Below are 18,429 nucleotides of genomic sequence, written 5' to 3'. Positions count from 1 at the left end.
ATACATATTGGGGTGTAAAGAAAAATCAACAAAGCATTCACTTAACAGAGTCAAAATATGAAGAACTGTTTCATGTGTTTCATGTAGATTATGAGTAACAGCCATGGTGCTTCAATGTCCCTCCAGTACAATATGCAATATTATTTTATGGCTTTGTTATTTATACACCTTTTTTGTTTTAATTGAATGTTAAATATATTTGACTCTAGCTCTTTATCTCTTTATCTTATGCCTCCTGGAATAAAAAAATTAGATTCTAATTGATGAATGGCTGGAGAGTTACAAACAAGACCGTGAGTCTGGCTTCCTTGAGTTAATCAACTTTTTGATGAAAGCATGTAGCTGTAAAGGTGAGTTTGGATTAGGAGATTCCTCGCATTACTGAAAGATTGTCTACTGACTGGTAGATAACAATTTTATTTATAGAATAGGCTGATGTACACATTTATGAAGTACAATATAGTCAACATGCACTTAGACATTGCCTGAAGGTACTCTGATATTGTGCACTTATTTATTTTCCTCTTATGTTCTACGTTCATGTTGTGCCAGCCAAATGATTAGAATATTTGTACGATTAAACTGTTTCTAATTCTTGTACAAGCTATTTGGAGCAGAAACAACTCCCGCCCATCTGTTCATGGTGACAGTGTTGATGGTGCTGTAATATTTTATTCTACATTTATTTGTGATTTTGCCAGAATAATGTTTAGATTATAGTTAATTTTACTGTTATCCACACATTTTGTTTTGTGTTGATATGATTTTTTTTTTAAAAAAACCAAACCGTAAATCTAAAAATTGTAGAAACCGTTTTGTCCATTACACAGTATGGAATACAGTAGAGAACTGTTCAATAACAAAAAAGCATATGATAAATCTCATTTAATAAAGTTTCTCACCTTTCTGGGTGGTATTTTTGTTTTGTATATTCCTCATTAGAGGCCTACAATCATTGGGTTTTGCACAGTATCTTAGCTGTACTTTTCTAACATACTGCACTTTTCTGGGCAGACCTCTCCAGTGTCCCACCTGGAATCTGTTGAAGCCACTCTCCCAACTTGGGGGTCACAGCCCTGAGTGCTACTATCACATCTGGGACTGCTACTGACTTCACTTTCCACATCCTCTTTTAGCCTTTGGTATTTTTCCACCATCTCGTGTTCCTTCTTGATGTTTTGGTCACTGGGTGCATATATATCCACCACCACTGCAGTTTACTGTTCCTTGCCGAACACCATGATGTTGGGTTGGTTGGCCATTACTTGCTTGTCTCTCTGGATCTGAAAGTCTCACAAGGGCTTACCCGTGTGTGTGTGTGTGTGTGTATATAAATTTATATAGCGCCATCAAATTCCGTAGTGCTGTACTATATGTGTATATATATATATATATATATATATATATATATATATGTGTGTATTTTTTTTTTTTTTTAAATGGATAAAATAGCATACAAACTTTAATATATCCTAATCAGTCCCATTCATTTAAAATGGGTACCAAAGTATAAGCAAAATTGACACCTATATGCTATTGCATTCACGATAAGATGGTACTGGGGTGATCAGATCCTGATTGTTCGGGCAATGGGACCCAACATACAGATTATATCCTGAGATAATGCATACCGGTCCTTAGGATGCATTATCTCAGGCTTTACATAGGTAAACAGAGAATAGTCAGGGACAAGCCAGATACATTGAAATCCAAAATATAGAGTAACTATAGCCGAGTGAAGGATTACAGAAAGGCGAGTAGTCCATAATAGCTGAGATCAGAACCAGAATAATTAACACAAATAATAATGCACTATTGGGAACTATTAAGAACCACAACAGGACATCAAACCAAGCCCTAAATAGCCATTTCTAGTGTGGTTCATTAAGGAAGTATCCATGCCCCAAAACGTGCGGTAACAACAAGATTGACATTGCCTAATGTCATCAGCGCAGTGACGTTGGCACGCATGCATTGCATCATAAAGTGGGCAGAGCAGACGGCATTCAGACCTCTGGGAAGAGTGGTAGTGCCATGAGAGGTCACAGGTAGGTATAAGACCTTCAGGAGGGTGTCCCCCAGGAGTCTGGATACAAGGTGTGGCGTGTGGTGGAGAAAACAGATTGCTTTTCTCCAATCAACAGAATAATTCCAAAGAGACAGGGAAGGAAGACAAATGTTTGTGTAGCAGTATTAATAACAATTCATGTTACAAATGTTTAGTAGGGAAAACTAGTATGAATTGAACATTTCTTCTCTATGAACATTGTGCACTCTTATTCCTAAGAACTTTTTCATTCAGTGGTTTTGTAAAGTAACAAGATATTGCTTCAGCTTCCCCCCCCCCCCCTCCCCCCGTTTCTCTTGTGATTTAGGTGTGGTAACACAGGAGATGCTAGAACATATGCAGAATGCAGACATCATACGAAAGATGACAGAGGAATTTGATGAGGTTTGTGTCTACATTTGCCCCTAAAAGTAGTCTTTCACTAGTGGTAATTTACTGTGTAGTTTGGAGATTTATAACTTGAATTTAGTCATTTTACTCAGACTTCTTTGTTTTCCATCACATTGTCATCCTACAAGGGGGATGGACAGACTCCTTTTGTCTGTGTCACGTTGCAGGGGACTAATAATCAGAAAGGAATTTTGCTTTTACACTTTCTTTGCTGTCCCTGGTACCATAGGCTTACTAAATCGTTTCCCCTGTTATTGTCTTTCTATAGGACACTTCAGATTACCCGCTGTCTCTCAGTAACCAGACCTGGAAGAAGTTCCGCTTGAATTTAGGGGAGTTTTTTGTAACTCTAGTGAGCCGCTGCCAGTACAGTATAATTTATGACGAATTTCTAATGGATGCTCTCATTTATCTTCTTACTGGACTCTCTGACTCGCAGGTGCGAGCCTTCCGACATACCAGCAGTTTTGCAGGTTAGAGCAGCCCTGAGGGGGATCTAATGAATGCAGTTGACTGTATTACTGGGATATATTTATACCATTAAAGGGACACTATAGTCATCAAAACAAGTTTAGCTTAATGAAGCAGTTTTTGTGTATAAGTCATACCTCACTGCCATTTAGGAGTTAAATCACTTATGTTTCTGTCCATGCAGCCCTAGCCACACATTCCCTGACTGTGAGTGACATGGCATGAAAAAAATGGTTTCATTTTAAATTAGAGGTTAATTTACTTTAGAAGTTTGTCTCTTGCTCTTTAAATTGATCTTTAATCACATACTGGAATCTTGTGCAAGGTCTAGCAAACTTTTAACAGTGCATGAGATAAGAAATTCTAAATTAAACAGACTATGAAATAAAGGAAGCGTAAACATTAAATTACTCTTTACAGGAAGTGTTTAGAAGGCTGTGCAAGGAACATGCCGGGAGGTGTGACTAAGGCTGTATAAACAAAGTGATTTAATGGAACACTATAGTCACCCAAACGACTTTAGCTTATTGTAGCAGTTTTTGTGTGTAGATCATGCTTCTCAAGTTTCACTGGTTATTTATTTGCCATTTAGGAGTTAAATCACTTTGTTTCTGTTTATGCAGCCAATGTAACACCTCCCCTGGCTGTGACTGACACAGCCTGCATGAATTTTTTTTTCTCACTTTCAATCAGATGTAGTGTACTTTAAACAATTGTATCTCTTTCTCTGTAAATTGAACTTTAATCACATACAAGAGACTCTTGCAGGGTCTAGCAAGCTATTAACATAGCAGGGGATAAGAAAATCAAAATTAAACAGAACTTGAAATGAAGGACTCTTTACAGGAAGTGTTTAGGAAGGCTATGCAAGTCACATGCAGGGAGGTATGACTAGGGTTCATAAACAAAGGGATTTAACCCCTAAATGGCAGAGAATTGGGCAGTGAGACTGCAGGGGCATGTTCTATACACCAAAGCCACTGCATCAAGGTGAAGTTGTTTTGGTGACTAGTGTCCCTTTAAATAAATACATTTGTGCTGCTGGAAGCATAGTTAAAAGAGCCTTAAGCATTACACTGTAGTGGTTTTAATTCCTCCCCCCTCCCCCCCCCCCCCGCCCCAGGTCCCCTACTCCATTGTAAGTAACTAACCCTTTAATGGTGTAATTTGACTTATTAACCGTGTTTTGCCTGGAACAACTCGCTCTATGCCTCCACTACAACAGACAGAGATCCAGAAGCTTTCGTTATCTCTCATGAAGTAAGCCTTCAGCTCTGTCAAAAGTAATAGAGGCGGGATATGGCGCTCTGCAGACCACAGGTAAATATGTGAAACCATTTTTTTTTTCTTTTTTTTTTTTTCCAAAGCACTCCTGATGCCCATACCACTTCTGCACCCAGTTAATGCACCACTATGCTGTAATGACTTGTACCATGGTAGGCTTGTTTCAATGTGATATAGATCAACACTTAAGTGTTTGCACATGTTTTATATATTGTAAAATTGTAAAGCTCCTTGGAATATGTTGGTGCCATATGAATGAATAATAACCACTGCTTCTGGTGCTCAACATGAGCTGCATTTTCTTTTAATCTAGCCATGAAGCTGATGACTGGGCTGGTTACAGTGGCACGGGACTTGACTATTCACATGGAGACATGCAATAGACAGTATGAAGTTGAAAGGGCAAAAATCCCTGAAAAGAGAGCCCCAGAGAGACTGGAGGCTTTGTTACAGAAGCGGAGAGATGTAAGTCTTTTGTAGAATGAAAAATATCTTTGGAGTGTGATCTCCGCTAATGGCATAAGATGATTGTAATGCAATAGAGCACCTAACTGTGTTTTCCAAATACGTTGAATGCTGGGGCCTGGAAAACAAACAATAAATGGGATTATCGTTTCTTCTTGAAAATCTCAGGGAAAGATGCGGTTACTTTCCAGCATTTTTATGTTTAAATATTTTAACTGTGTATTGTATTAAAAGGGGATGATTGATTGACATGATTCAACAGTTGCATCTGGTCCTCTAGATGCTGAACAATAATTTGTATAATCTTTGCCAGGATATAGCTTAAGAAAAGTATGGTAATCTAATAAGCCAAAATTACAATCCCCTTGATGCAATGTACATTTTACATCTAGATCTAAATTGCATTTTCTGTTGAAGATACACTATAGGCACCCTGACCACTGCATCTTAATGAAGTAGTCTGGGTGGCAAGTCTCCCAGAACTGTATAACTGCAATGTTTTCATTGCAGTGTTTAAGTACCTCTAGTAGCTGTGTGTGCTTCTGAGGAAATAATAAAGGTAAAATCGGAGGGATGTTTTGCCACTCATACACACAAGCCTCTGAATGCCCTCCTATAGCATGTCAGAAGGAATGAGACTGGCACCGCGAGGGAGAAAAGGTAAGTAAAAGCACCCCCCCTATTTACTGTAGAGCAATGCTGTGTTAACCTCAAGTTAAATCCTACCAACTGAGACTGCAGGGGCATGATCTATAAACACAAACTGCTTTATTAAGCTAAAGTTGTTTTAGTGACTAGTGTCCCTTTAATGATACATAATTTCCCTCTACAGCTCCAGGATAATTTGGAGGAGATCGGGAATATGATGAATGGAATTTTCAAAGGAGTGTTTGTGCATCGTTATCGGTGAGTTTAGCAGCAGCTTTTTCCCCCCCCTTATCCTTCCCTCGGGGATTGTGAGATTTTCACTTGTTCTACTGTCATCTCATTTCTATGTCCTGTTAAGCTGTAGAGAAGTTTTGTTCCCAGTCAGTTTCGTTTGAATCTCCACCTGCTATATGATTTTTATATTCACCACATTTACTAGAGAAACATGATTCCACTACTAGAGAAATTGGTTTCCTTACTACGTCAAGAATTTAGATAAGGTGTAATGGTAAACTAAAGCATGATTGCAACATTAGTATCTCCAAACCTCTAGATTTAATTATTTTTAATAATGTTCAGTGTAGGCAAATGTTTAAGAAATCAGAGATTGGAAAGTTGATATAGCACAAACTCAGATTGTGAATATTTATTGAAAAGGTAAAATACAGATAGATTTTTTTTTTTGTAGTAATAACAATTAGCTGTAGACCCTGTATAATGTGAATATAAAACACACCATAGTGTAAACCATTACAACTAAATTCAATTGGTAAGTAAAAATGGAACACACAATTTTCAGAGCCATAAAGGCTAGGCTCTGAACTATAGAAGCATTTCATCCACTTATAGGGATGGCTGGATCTGGTTGTTCCTCCCAATATTGCAGGTGTAGAAACTTTCTCAGGGACTGGGACCTTCAAGATGGCTATTAGTCATTTTTCTTCAAATAATTGCCCAATATGACGACGTATTCATCCCAGTGGAACACGTCCGTCGTGTTTCCCAAGATGGCGGTACGTCTGTTTCCGGTGACACACTTCCGCTCCGTCCCGTTTCACTGGAAATGGACGTACCACAATCTTGGGAACCCCGACGGACGTGTTCCACTGGGGTGAACACGTCGCTATAATGAGCAATTATTTGAAGAAAAACGACTCATAGCCATCTTGAAGGTGGCAATAATGGACAAACGCCGGAATCGGAAGTATCGCCAGAAGTATCGGCGCCGGTCCATATTTGGGCATGAAATTACCTGAGCAGTGGCCACACTTGCTTTTGTACCTGGCAGGGGGTACAGGTGTGCAAGCTAGAGCTAAGACATACTGCACCTAAGGAACACCATAAATGGTCGTTGTGCTTATTTTATTTGACATTTTATTTATTTTATATATTGTTAGAAATTCCTTTTTTAACCATCTTCATCTGGTTCCTGAGTCCCTGGCAACGTTTCCACACCTGCAATCTTGGGAGGAACAACCAGATCCAGCCATCCCTATAAGTGGAGCTTTTATGGCTCTGAAAATTGTGAGTGTTTTTACTTACCAATTGAATTTAGTTGTAATGGTTTACACTATGGTATGTTTTATATTCACATTATACAGGGTCTAAGCTAATTGTTATTGCTGCAAAAAGGACCCATCTGTGAATATTTACTGAAAAGGTAAAATACAATCTGCGTTTGTGCTATTAATTTTCCTATCTCTGATTTTATTTGCATTTATAGTATATGTAGTGACTATACACTGAGGTGGTTATAAGCTGCACTGGGTTATATTTTGTGATTGTAGCGTCCTTATTTCCCTTTTTACATTTTTGTATTTGAAATGCTTAAGAAAGCAAATCATTGAAAGTGTAACTTTTATGATCCTTTTTTATGCCATCCCGTTCCTGGTGCTTTTGTGCATGAAAGCTCAAAATAACAACTTGGGAATAATAGACTTAAAAGTGAAAGTATATATTCAGGGGCTATTTTCCCCCATCTGTAACCTTCCTCTAACAACATGTTGCCTTCTACATTGTCTTTCTGGTTATCTACCATTTGACTTAATTGTGGCCATTGTTTTATGGAAGTGATGTTTCTGCTTTGTCGTGCTTTCAACTTCACTTCCTCCAAGTGTCTGTTCTGGCCTCCAATCAGTCCTTGTCAGTGGTTTTTTTTTTGGTTTTGTAAAACATACTATTCAAGTTTTGTGCAATTTAAATTCGCTTAATTTAAATTATTTAATCTAACATAGGCATACCAACATACTGCCTGCCCTTTTCTCTACTTTTATGACTTCCACTTTCATTTATGTCTATTTTTCCACATAACCATCATAATGTCTGTCCTTCTTGCATGCTTTGTGATCTTTGCTTTGTCCTTTTCATAAGTGATATTGTTCCTGATATACGTGCTCTCTGCATGGAGGAACTTGGCAACTGGATGAGAACTCATAGCCAGTCCTTCTTGAATGATAGTTACTTGAAGTATGTGGGGTGGACACTTCATGATAAGGTGAGAGAAATGGTAATAAACTAGAAAGCACTTATTAGAATTCACTGAGATACTGTGGTGATAAGTGGTATTGTGTGTTTGTAGCAGGAACATTTCTGAGTAAAAATCTTGAATTTTGATAATTCTGACCATAAGTAATGTTTTTCACATGGATAGCAAGGACATGTTAGATTGCAGTGTGTCCGCAGCCTCCAGAGTTTGTACAGTGTGGAGGAGATGTCTGGAAGGCTGGAACTTTTCACAGAACGCTTTAAGGTAAGTTATTAATGACGGTCTTTGTGCGTGTGTGTTGCAATTATCACAGCTATATTTAAAAGTCCTATCTATTTTTGTATTTCTCAGGAGCGTATGGTGTCCATGGTACTGGATAAAGAGCAACAAGTTGCTGTCGAAGCAATAAAATTGCTTGGTCTCATCTCAGCGTAAGGATAATATTTTCTTGCTGAATTAATTATTTTGACCAAAAGTATTATGAATTGCTGGTCTTAAAGGATACTGGTTTTCTTTAACATAAGGACCCTTTGTCAAGTTTTGAAAGGAAATAGATTGTGTGTTAAATATATATACTTCACAGAGCAGCATCACAGTATCCTGATGTTCTTTTTTTAAAGTGCATTTTGTAATATTTTTCTTTATAGTTTCAGTCAGAAAAGTAAGTCAATTTTGTGCAGTGAGAGCTCTTCACAGTGACTTTTAGCAACATGATGTGTTTCTGAACTGCAGGAACATGGACAATATGTTAACCAAGGAGGACTGCGAGACTGTTTACCCATTGGTATTTGCATCCAGCCGAGCCGTTTCATCTGCAGCAGGAGAATTTCTTTACAAGAGGTTTGTGACAAATTTAGCCTATCTTTTTTGCCTGTGGTAAAAAGTGATTACGTCTTGGTTTGACAAGAGGTGTGACATAGCTCTATTCATTATTTGCTTACGATAACACAACATAAAAACACTTGCGTTTTTATTTTTGGATTGGTCACAAGCAGATAACACATTTCTTCCCTTCAGGTTACTGGATATTAAAGCTAAAGAGCTCAGTACTAAGGAAAAAAACCGTCGTGGGTGGAACACTGCCTTCTTCAGACTGTTGGTTTCTTTCTTTATTGAAAGTGAAGTGAGTAAATATGCATCTGCCGTATATGTTCTATAACATTTTCCCTCATGCTTTGACTCATGTATAACCTTCTCTCAACATCTACCATGCCCCAGATTGCAGACCATTTCTGCCTTTTTGTTTCTTAACTTGATTTTTCCCACCATACCATCACAGCTTCATGATCATGCTGTTTATCTGGTGGATAGTCTGTGGGACAGTGCTCGCACTCAGCTGCAAGATTGGGAGTGTCAAACTGACCTACTTTTGGAGGAAGAAGGTAAGGTTTAAACGGAAGGAGAAACATTTTTGAGACAAAAACTGTCCCTAATAATTCTAATTGTGTAAGTTGAAATAATAATGTTATGCTTTTAACCTACACAGAGGCTTGGTGTTTGGATACAGACCAGATACTAAGCTCAGTGGCTTCAAAAAGCTTTGAAATTAACAGTGGCGGTTTTATGAATATTTTGTTGATGGAATCATTAAAACTAAATAATAATCCAAAGGTTGTGTGGAAGTCGCCAGCAAATGTGTAAATTAAGACACGCCTACCAAAGGAGTGTGTTCTTGAAAAATGGTCGGAGCAGTGGCAACTGACATTTAATCTGGATAAGTGCAATATAATGCATCTTGGGTGTAAAAACCCAAGGATAGAGTATAGAATATTTGCTACAGGAAAGGGATTTAGGGGGTAATTATTTTAGATGACTTAACCTGTTAATGGTGTTCCATGCTGTCCTGTTTTAAATGGGCTTTAAAGCCGTTGCGCTGCATTAAACCCCGTAACGCCTTTGAGCCCCAGAGCCCGCTCTCTACTCATCTCCACCGCGATCATCTTCTTAAACATGATGATCTCAGCCAATCCAATGCTGGTCTGCTCTGCAGACAGCCACCTGTGCTCTTGCAGCCGCACGCGATCTACTGTAAATCAGACAGGAAAGATGTTTTCTGTCTTGGGCTGGTCGCAGCCACAGCACAAAGCGTCCCAGGGGAGTCGGGCCACAAAGATATATTTATTGTGGGCCGCAAGTTTGACATGATTGCCTTAAAGGGATACTCTAGGCATTAAAGCAACCTTAGCTTAATGAAGCAGTTTTGGTATATAGAATATGCTTCTGAAGGCTCACTGCTCAATTCTCTGCCATTTAGGAGTTATTTTTGTTTATGCAGCAATAGCCACACCTCACCTGGCTGTGACTCACACAGCTTGCATGAAAACAAAATGGTTATATTTTCATTTAGATGTTAACTTGCTTGGCAGTTTTTCTCTCTACTGTAGTGCTTATGGTGCTGGGAGAACCCTGGCACAGTTCCACAGTAGTTCACCTGTTTAAGAATGGTTTGAGCCCTGACCCGGTACCTTTCACTGGCAACAATGGAGCTGGGAGCTCCTTCCATTAGCCCTATTGAGCTACACCATGTCATTCGAGGCTGGCTGAGAGTGTCAGCTGAATACTGTTAGATATTGAATGCAGCCCTGCAAGGCCAGGCTTAGCTCAGTGGCAGAGCTACGTCTACCAAGGAGGTGGTGGGCACTTGGCAGACCCCCAAGTAAGTTGTCAGAACATTCTTAAATGGTTTGACTACTTACTGAGGGAGGTTGTCAAGCTGACTGACATTAAATCGTATTGTAGTGGTTATGGTGCTTGGAGTGTTTCTTTTATGCTTGTGACTTTGTAGAAAGAATAGATGTTGAGTGAATTGCATTCAGTCTGGTTTCCGAGTATACTACAGAGTGAACAGATCATTATTTTTGGGATATTCCCCCCCCCCCCCCCCAAAAATTTTATTTGCTTTAACCCTTTTATCTTTTGCTCTCTGTCTCTTTCCCCCCCATTCATTTGGTCTATTTCTGTTTATTTCAGTCATCTTCTCACCATTTATATTTTACTATACAAATCATTCTTTTTTGGCGAATGTATGTATATTTCTTTTAAACTGACGTGTCAGAACATACTGCTGCTCTTGTGTGTCTTGTGAACGGTTTGTTTACTGTTTTTTCTTTGTTTTTAAAGCCTCCGGATCTTGTCTTGTCAAATATTCAGCAGATTATGTGACTTGGCATTGGCCTGAATTAAGTACAAACTGGCTATAGAAAATTTCAAAAATGCTAGTTAAGATCAAATTTCCTCTCTATGTTTGATTTTATCAGTTTTATTGCAGCAGTACTTTATCTACAGGGTTGCTTCTTTACAGCTTTCAACCCATGTTTCCAATTCCTAGAGCAGGCATAGGCAACCTTCTTTTTTGATTTTTTTGTGTCACATGTTTTGTTTTCAGAGGGTTTGAGGGTTCCCTTTTGTTGGGGCGCTGCCTACATTCTCTTTAGTATTAGCGCTGACCCTTCTTCTATTCTTTTTATTATAGGGGATGTAGTCCACAACATCTGAAGTGCCGATGGTTGCCTATCCCTGTCATAGAGGATTATTCACTAAACAATGGAGTTTGTCTGGAGGGATAGAATCCAGTGATAATGCCTGAATTCTGACTGCAGTGGCAATTCTCATATTTACTAAAGCCAAATACAGTTGGAATTTGGTCTGCCGAGCAAATCGGCAGCAATCGATCGGGTGCATTCTTTGTCCAGATTAAAACTGGTGCTTAAGCGTCAGAGTCCCATGCAAAGAATAGGATTCCTAAGGTTCGCAAAAGCACCAATTTTAAACTCTGTAAGTTCCAAAGCATCCAGCAGAATGCATGTTGGCAAATTATCATTCACTTGCTTTCATGCAAGCGTTGCCAGTGGGCAAATAGAATTTTTCTTAAAAACGGGACTGCATTTAAAAGAGTTTTGGTTTTGCTTAATTCCATACCAAATACATGCTTCCGAATTGCAAACTCCGAATATTGCTAAATAGCGTGAACAATGTCTAGATTTTGCAATCTGAATGGGCCCTGTGTGCAGCCAGATTGTTTTGCCACATTTGGCACTGGCCCATTCACATTTAAATGAGAAGCCCCTTTAACTCCTTAAGGAACAAATTTCTGGAATAAAATGGAACCCTGACATGTCACACATGTCATGTGTCCTTAAGGGGTTAATGTGCAATATATTTTGTCTGATAGTATATAAATGATGTATAAAATGGCTTAATAAAGTCATGTTTGGTGTTGAAACGTTGTCTACGTTTGGATGTGTGAATACACTATTACATTATCTATGCCGAGTGTTGGAGTCTTATTTTCTTCATGGTATTAGTGATCTTTTGGAACAGGGGTCATTTCGGGCACAGGCACCAAACGTTAGAATTTTTTTTTTTTTGCATGCCTCTACATTCATAGTGCTTTCATATATATTTTATCAGTTTGTTTTTTGTCAAGATTGGAGTCCTGCAATTCCAAGTTAAAGTAACACTAGTGCTAGAAATACAAAAATGCCTTCCTAACAGTATAGTTCAGACTATCTGTTGGGGTCCTCTGCCTCCATGAAAATGGAGAAAATGATATAATTTTTCAGCTGTAAGGTAATAGCTTCTTGTTACAAGGATAAATCTGACTGTAATTCTGGGGTTAAGAGGGAATTTTTTTCCTAGTATGTTGCAAAATTGGAACTGCTTCAAACTGTTTTTTTTTTATTTGCCTTTTTTTTTTATTCTTTATTTATTTCAAGACAGGGTTACAAAAATAATGCATACAAAACAAGATAACATTGCGTACAATCAAAACTTTGTACAATCATGATTTCCATGTTCATTTACATATTGCCAGCAAAATTACAGCCAGTGACATTGTAACAACAGAGATCTTGAAAAGCGTCAGCGACCGTGTATCGTGAAGTAGAGCTTTGCCTTCTTTTTGATCATGAGCAAAAAACTAAATGTGAGGAAGGGTGAACTTGGACACTTGTCTCTTTTCAGCTTATGTAACTATGTAAATAAGGAATTTAACTTACATTTTCTCCCTTGCCGTGCCGGTCTTGCCTCCAAATCTTGGCTGAAATCCTCAATCTTGGTGATCGCAGTTAATCCAATTGGAAGGCTATTGTGCATGCTCAGCAAAAAATTCAGAAAGATGCATTGAATCACTGTGCACCACTGAGAAGAAGTGTGAGTGACTGCCACTAGAAGTGTTACTAGACAGCAATGTAAAAACTGCCTTCTATATGAATTTGAAAAGCAAAATCATATAATCATATCTTCTAACATTTTGTGGTACAAAAGTTGGACTGGAAGTAGGTGTGGCTGTTAGGGACACAACAGTGATGTGTTAAATGTCTCTGATAACGTGGTAGAGGGATTGTTACTGTGAACTGTTGAAAAGGCTGACTATGGTCCAGGCTGACCAGACTTCTAAGTGTCCTCCACTGCTAAGAACAGTCATAAAGCACTGTAAAGTTTGTACAGTTCACTGTTTAGTAAATAAACACCTAGTTTGGCGAAATATTGCCAGCTTCACTAATGAGTAATTAAACTACATTCATGTTGATGTCTGATGTAATAGACTAGTAACTTGAGATATTCTGTCTTTTGATATCCAAGTCTTTTCTATGGTATTTAAGAGGGTCTTCTGTTGTTCATTCTTTGTTACTGAACTAATGTTCTGGATTTCAGGCTGAGTCACAGCCTGTGAAGTGTTTAATAACTTATTTTTCATTCCAGGTTTGGATGACAAGCAAGAGAATGCACTGATAGAGATCTTGGTTTCTGTTATTAGACAAGCTGCAGAAGGAACCCCTCCTATTGGACGAGTGCCTGCCAAGAAGGTTGCTCCATCTAATTCATTATCTCTTCCTTAACTTACTGTAATCTATTTGCTTTTTACATGCCTTGTCATTAACTATACTGTTGTTGACATTTTTCATTAATATAGAATTTTTTATTAGGTTATGTCTGCGAAGGACAGGAAGACTCAGTTAGAGCATAAAATCAAACTAACCAGACACATGATTGTAGCTCTACCCCATCTCCTGGCCAAGGTATGGAAAGGGGCACATAACGATTAAAGTGTGTTTGTGTGGTACACTTTCATAGCCTGGGAGATACATATTGTGACACTATTGTACACAAAGATATATCCAGCAGATTTTAATACCAGGATCATGCTTAAGATAGGTAAACAATGTAATAGAGCAGCAGGAAATGCTAGCAGAATGCTTGATTGTATAGGGAGAGGTATTAGCAGTAGAAAGAGAAGGCAATTGAAACTTTAGAGAGAGTTCAGACAAGGGCTACTAAACTGGTTCATGGATTGCAGGATAAAACTTACCAGGAAAGGTTAAAGGATCTTAACATGTATAGCTTGGAGGAAAGACGAGACAGGGGGGATATGATAGAAACATTTAAATACATAAAGGGAATCAACACAGTAAAGGAGGAGACTATATTTAAAAGAAGAAAAACTACCACAACAAGAGGACATAGTCTTAAATTAGAGGGACAAAGGTTTAAAAATATCAGGAAGTATTACTTTACTGAGAGGGTAGTGGATGCATGGAATAGCCTTCCAGCTGAAGTGGTAGAGGTTAACACAGTAAAGGAGTTGAAGCATGCGTGGGATAGGCATAAGACTATCCTAACTATAAGATAAGGCCAGGGACTAATGAAAGTATTTAGAAAATTGGGCAGACTAGATGGGCCGAATGGTTCTTATCTGCCATCACATTCTATGTTTCTAACCCTTGAGTGGCAGAGATATGACCAACACATTGCTGAAACGGTTAAAGAGTTACCTTTTATTGCTTTGATTAACTGATCAAAGCAATAAATTAACTGCAATTGATTAACTGATTAAATATAGAATGATTTAGTTACAGCTGTAAAGATAGGCACTTTCACTTACCAGGATTTTTAATACTATCTATATCTTATATATGCCAAATATGTGTTTTGTGACGTCTGAAAAATGATATAAAGTGTAGAAATAAAGCCTTTTAATCCTGCAACTGGGCGCCTCCATCTTGGTTCTGTGTTAATCATTGTTATGAGCTCTGCCCTTTGAACACTTAATTTATGTTTCTCTTCTTTTAATGTAATATGTCCTGGCTGTGCTGGGACTTAAGTCTCAAGTGGATTGTGATGTTGATTGCTTCTTTGATATAAGTTATTTATTTTTTAAATTGAGCATGGCATAAAAAAGGGTTAACATAGTCTGCACATAGTTTTCAATATTATTCTTTTCATATAAATGATGATTCTCTTTAAAAAAAACATATAGGTGATAGGATTTAGTTTTCACCTTAACATTTCTATCTTAAATGTTCACTATATTGTCAGGAACACAAACCTGTATTCCTGACCCTATAGTGCTAAACCCACCATTTAGGTGGCTTGCCCAGCCCCTTAGTCCCCCTATAAAAGTTTTAAACTTACCTTATTTCCAGCGCTGCGCAGGTCCGCCGGTGCTGGCTCCGCCCCCTTTGTGACGTCATCAAGATGACTGATTTTTAGCCAATCCAATGCTTCCCGTAGGGAAGATGCAGTGAATCCATGTATCTCTATGAGGAAAATTCTGTGTCTCCTAGCAGAGCATGGGGACGCTGAATGTCACGGCTGCTTACTGTGCAGCCCTGAACCAGGAAGCCCCTCCAGTGGCCATCTGAGGAGTGGCCACTTGGAGGTGTCCCTAGGGGCAAAGTAAACACTGGCTTCTCTCTGAAAAGGGAGTGTTTACATGAAAATGCCTGAAGGGAGCAATTATACTCACCAGAACAACTACATTAAGCTGTAGTTGTTCTGGTGACTATAGTGTCCCTTTAAGGTATGATACCTGTGAAGATTAGCGGTTCCATTATGGATTATATTCCTGGTTATGAGTCTCTATATGGAACTAGTATGTATAAATACCTGTACAATAAAATGAGTGCACAATGTGGGGGTGATTAGGGACTAATGCTCAAACACCTAAAAAGTGGTATCCCCTACACCACTTAACAATACATAGCATACATACATACAAAGGCGGAGCTCAATGCAGCAAATATTCTGAAAAGTAAAACAATGCAGCAAAATAGTGTAACACAGTATATGAAAATTTCCAATATAAGAATGTAGTAATATTACTCACAAGCCTAGAGTCATACCGTCATATGACTCAGGTTGTATACGCCTTTGGACCATTCAAGGTTGTCCAAACCCCTTCTGTATAAGGTGCTTTCTTTAAAGTGCTGTGCTTTTTTCCTTCCAAGTGCTTTGGGTTCCTCCTTTCCCTTTTTGGCCGGTTTCAAATAATAGATACACCAGGTCCAGGGTAGTGAATCCAATAAAGTGCTTTATTCATTTAAAAAAAAATCATAAAATAAATATATCTGTGCCAGATGTGTACCTGGATAGACTAAATAGTCAATGTCAATTGTCCAAAACGCGTTTCGCCTTGTTAAAAGGCTTCCTCAGTTGGCTGTTCTGTCTCTTCCTCTCTCCTTCTGTTTTTAAATCACCCGCTTCAGATTGTTGGTCCTTGTACTTCCGTTTCCGGTTTCTCGTCACTTTTTTTAGCCATTATTTCGGTGGAACGCCACCTGCGTCGTGTTTCCGCTTCCGGTTTTGCGGTCTGTAGAACGCACGTGCGTTCCAGCTTGCGTTACCACGATCTCATCAGTTATAATCACTAGGCAGAAACACATACATATGTAATACATATAGATAGTGCAATCCTTCACATCAGAACTGGACCTTATTATTTCAATGTGTTCAATTCCAGAGTTACTCTTATAATACTGCTGTATTTCTATATTGGTATATTTCAATGTGTTCAATTCCAGAGTTACTCTTGTAATACTGCTGTATTTCTATATTGGTATATCTTTCAAGAGTGACTTCATTAATATTTATATGAATTTTTAATGTTTTTGGTTTGTATTTACCTCCATGTGTATTAGGTACTATAATCATGAATATGTTTATAAAAAGAGACTGTTTAAAATGAACTTGTAAATAAAAGGCAGTACTGATATGATCTAGAAAACATACTGATAAAATGAAGTAATGTTTCAAAGCCAATTTTTAAAACAATTAATTAAGATGTACCATATTAATTCATAAAATGGCATAATTCAAAATCATTATTTAGCCCATGTGGAGTCATAGTGTTAAAATTGTAAATAAATTTCATCTCTTCCCTTCCAATTTTTTTAATATAGTCGCCACCTCTCCAATCCTTCTTCACTGTTTTGATTGCCATAAAAATTAGTCCTTCAGGGTTAAGGTTGTGGACTTTTTTAAAATGGTTTGAGACGCTATGCGTCTCTATTCCCTTTCTTATGTTTCTTATATGCTCTGCCACTCTTGTGTTTAGGTTTCGGATTGTTCGGCCTACATATAAAAGGTTGCATGGGCATTTTAAAACATATATTACTCCCTTTGAATGGCAGGTTAGATGGTCTTTTATTTGGAACTTTTGATTTATGATGGGCTCCACATCTATTATATGGCGTTTTTTGCTTTTGGTATTTCTGCATGCCAGGCATTGCCCACATCCATAAAAACCATTACTCATATTCAAAAAGGTTTTGTTGGATGGTGTTATGTCTTTGTTACAACTTTGCACCAGCGTGTTTTTCAAATTCCTCGCCCCTCTATATATTATTTTGGGTTTGTCTGGCAGAATGTTTTTAAGAACAGGATCATCTTTCAAAATGTGCCAGTGTCTATTTAAAATCTTGTTTATTTTCCTATTGTTTCCATTAAAGCTGCATACAAATGGAGTGGTATGGCCACCCCATTTCGGATTCTTCTTTTTATCTTTATAAACTAAAGTGCTTTCTCGTGGAATCTTACGGACCTCTTCTAAAGCTACTTGAAGTTTTGTTTCCTCATACCCCTTTTGTAAAAATTGGTTCTTAATTTTGTTCGCTTGTGTTATATAGTCATGGTCTTCTGTGCAGTTGCGTCTAATTCGCAGGAATTGTCCTTTTGGGGCGTTCATTAGCCAAGGTGCATGATGGCAGCTTTCCTTACTAATGTACCCGTTGGCATCAACCTCCTTGAAGTGTTTTTTTGTTACGATCCGTGAGTCCATTATGTTGATTTCTAAATCTAAGAAGTTAATTTTATGGGCTAAATAATGATTTTGAATTATGCCATTTTATGAATTAATATGGTACATCTTAATTAATTGTTTTAAAAATTGGCTTTGAAACATTACTTCATTTTATCAGTATGTTTTCTAGATCATATCAGTACTGCCTTTTATTTACAAGTTCATTTTAAACAGTCTCTTTTTATAAACATATTCATGATTATAGTACCTAATACACATGGAGGTAAATACAAACCAAAAACATTAAAAATTCATATAAATATTAATGAAGTCACTCTTGAAAGATATACCAATATAGAAATACAGCAGTATTACAAGAGTAACTCTGGAATTGAACACATTGAAATATACCAATATAGAAATACAGCAGTATTATAAGAGTAACTCTGGAATTGAACACATTGAAATAATAAGGTCCAGTTCTGATGTGAAGGATTGCACTATCTATATGTATTACATATGTATGTGTTTCTGCCTAGTGATTATAACTGATGAGATCGTGGTAACGCAAGCTGGAACGCACGTGCGTTCCACAGACCG

At 37.9% G+C, this 18,429-nt stretch overlaps 1 protein-coding gene across 1 annotated transcript in view; it reads left to right on the top strand.

The window, feature by feature from the left end:
• Positions 1–18,429, top strand: part of STAG3 (STAG3 cohesin complex component) — a 130,980-nt gene that overhangs the window by 41,085 nt on the left and 71,466 nt on the right. Inside the window, exons 5-17 of the mRNA XM_063446384.1 lie at positions 254–350; positions 2,376–2,452; positions 2,727–2,931; positions 4,527–4,678; positions 5,511–5,584; positions 7,697–7,820; positions 7,977–8,075; positions 8,163–8,242; positions 8,544–8,651; positions 8,829–8,934; positions 9,091–9,193; positions 13,515–13,618; positions 13,739–13,831. Of these exons, the coding sequence (XP_063302454.1) occupies positions 254–350; positions 2,376–2,452; positions 2,727–2,931; positions 4,527–4,678; positions 5,511–5,584; positions 7,697–7,820; positions 7,977–8,075; positions 8,163–8,242; positions 8,544–8,651; positions 8,829–8,934; positions 9,091–9,193; positions 13,515–13,618; positions 13,739–13,831 (1,422 nt within the window). The remainder of the gene's footprint in view (positions 1–253; positions 351–2,375; positions 2,453–2,726; positions 2,932–4,526; positions 4,679–5,510; positions 5,585–7,696; positions 7,821–7,976; positions 8,076–8,162; positions 8,243–8,543; positions 8,652–8,828; positions 8,935–9,090; positions 9,194–13,514; positions 13,619–13,738; positions 13,832–18,429) is intronic.

This window comes from Pelobates fuscus, chromosome 3, assembly GCF_036172605.1.
Source record: "Pelobates fuscus isolate aPelFus1 chromosome 3, aPelFus1.pri, whole genome shotgun sequence".
Classification (NCBI taxonomy): domain Eukaryota; kingdom Metazoa; phylum Chordata; class Amphibia; order Anura; family Pelobatidae; genus Pelobates; species Pelobates fuscus.
Note: the sequence above shows the minus strand (reverse complement) of the source record. Positions and strands in the feature narration are given on the sequence as shown.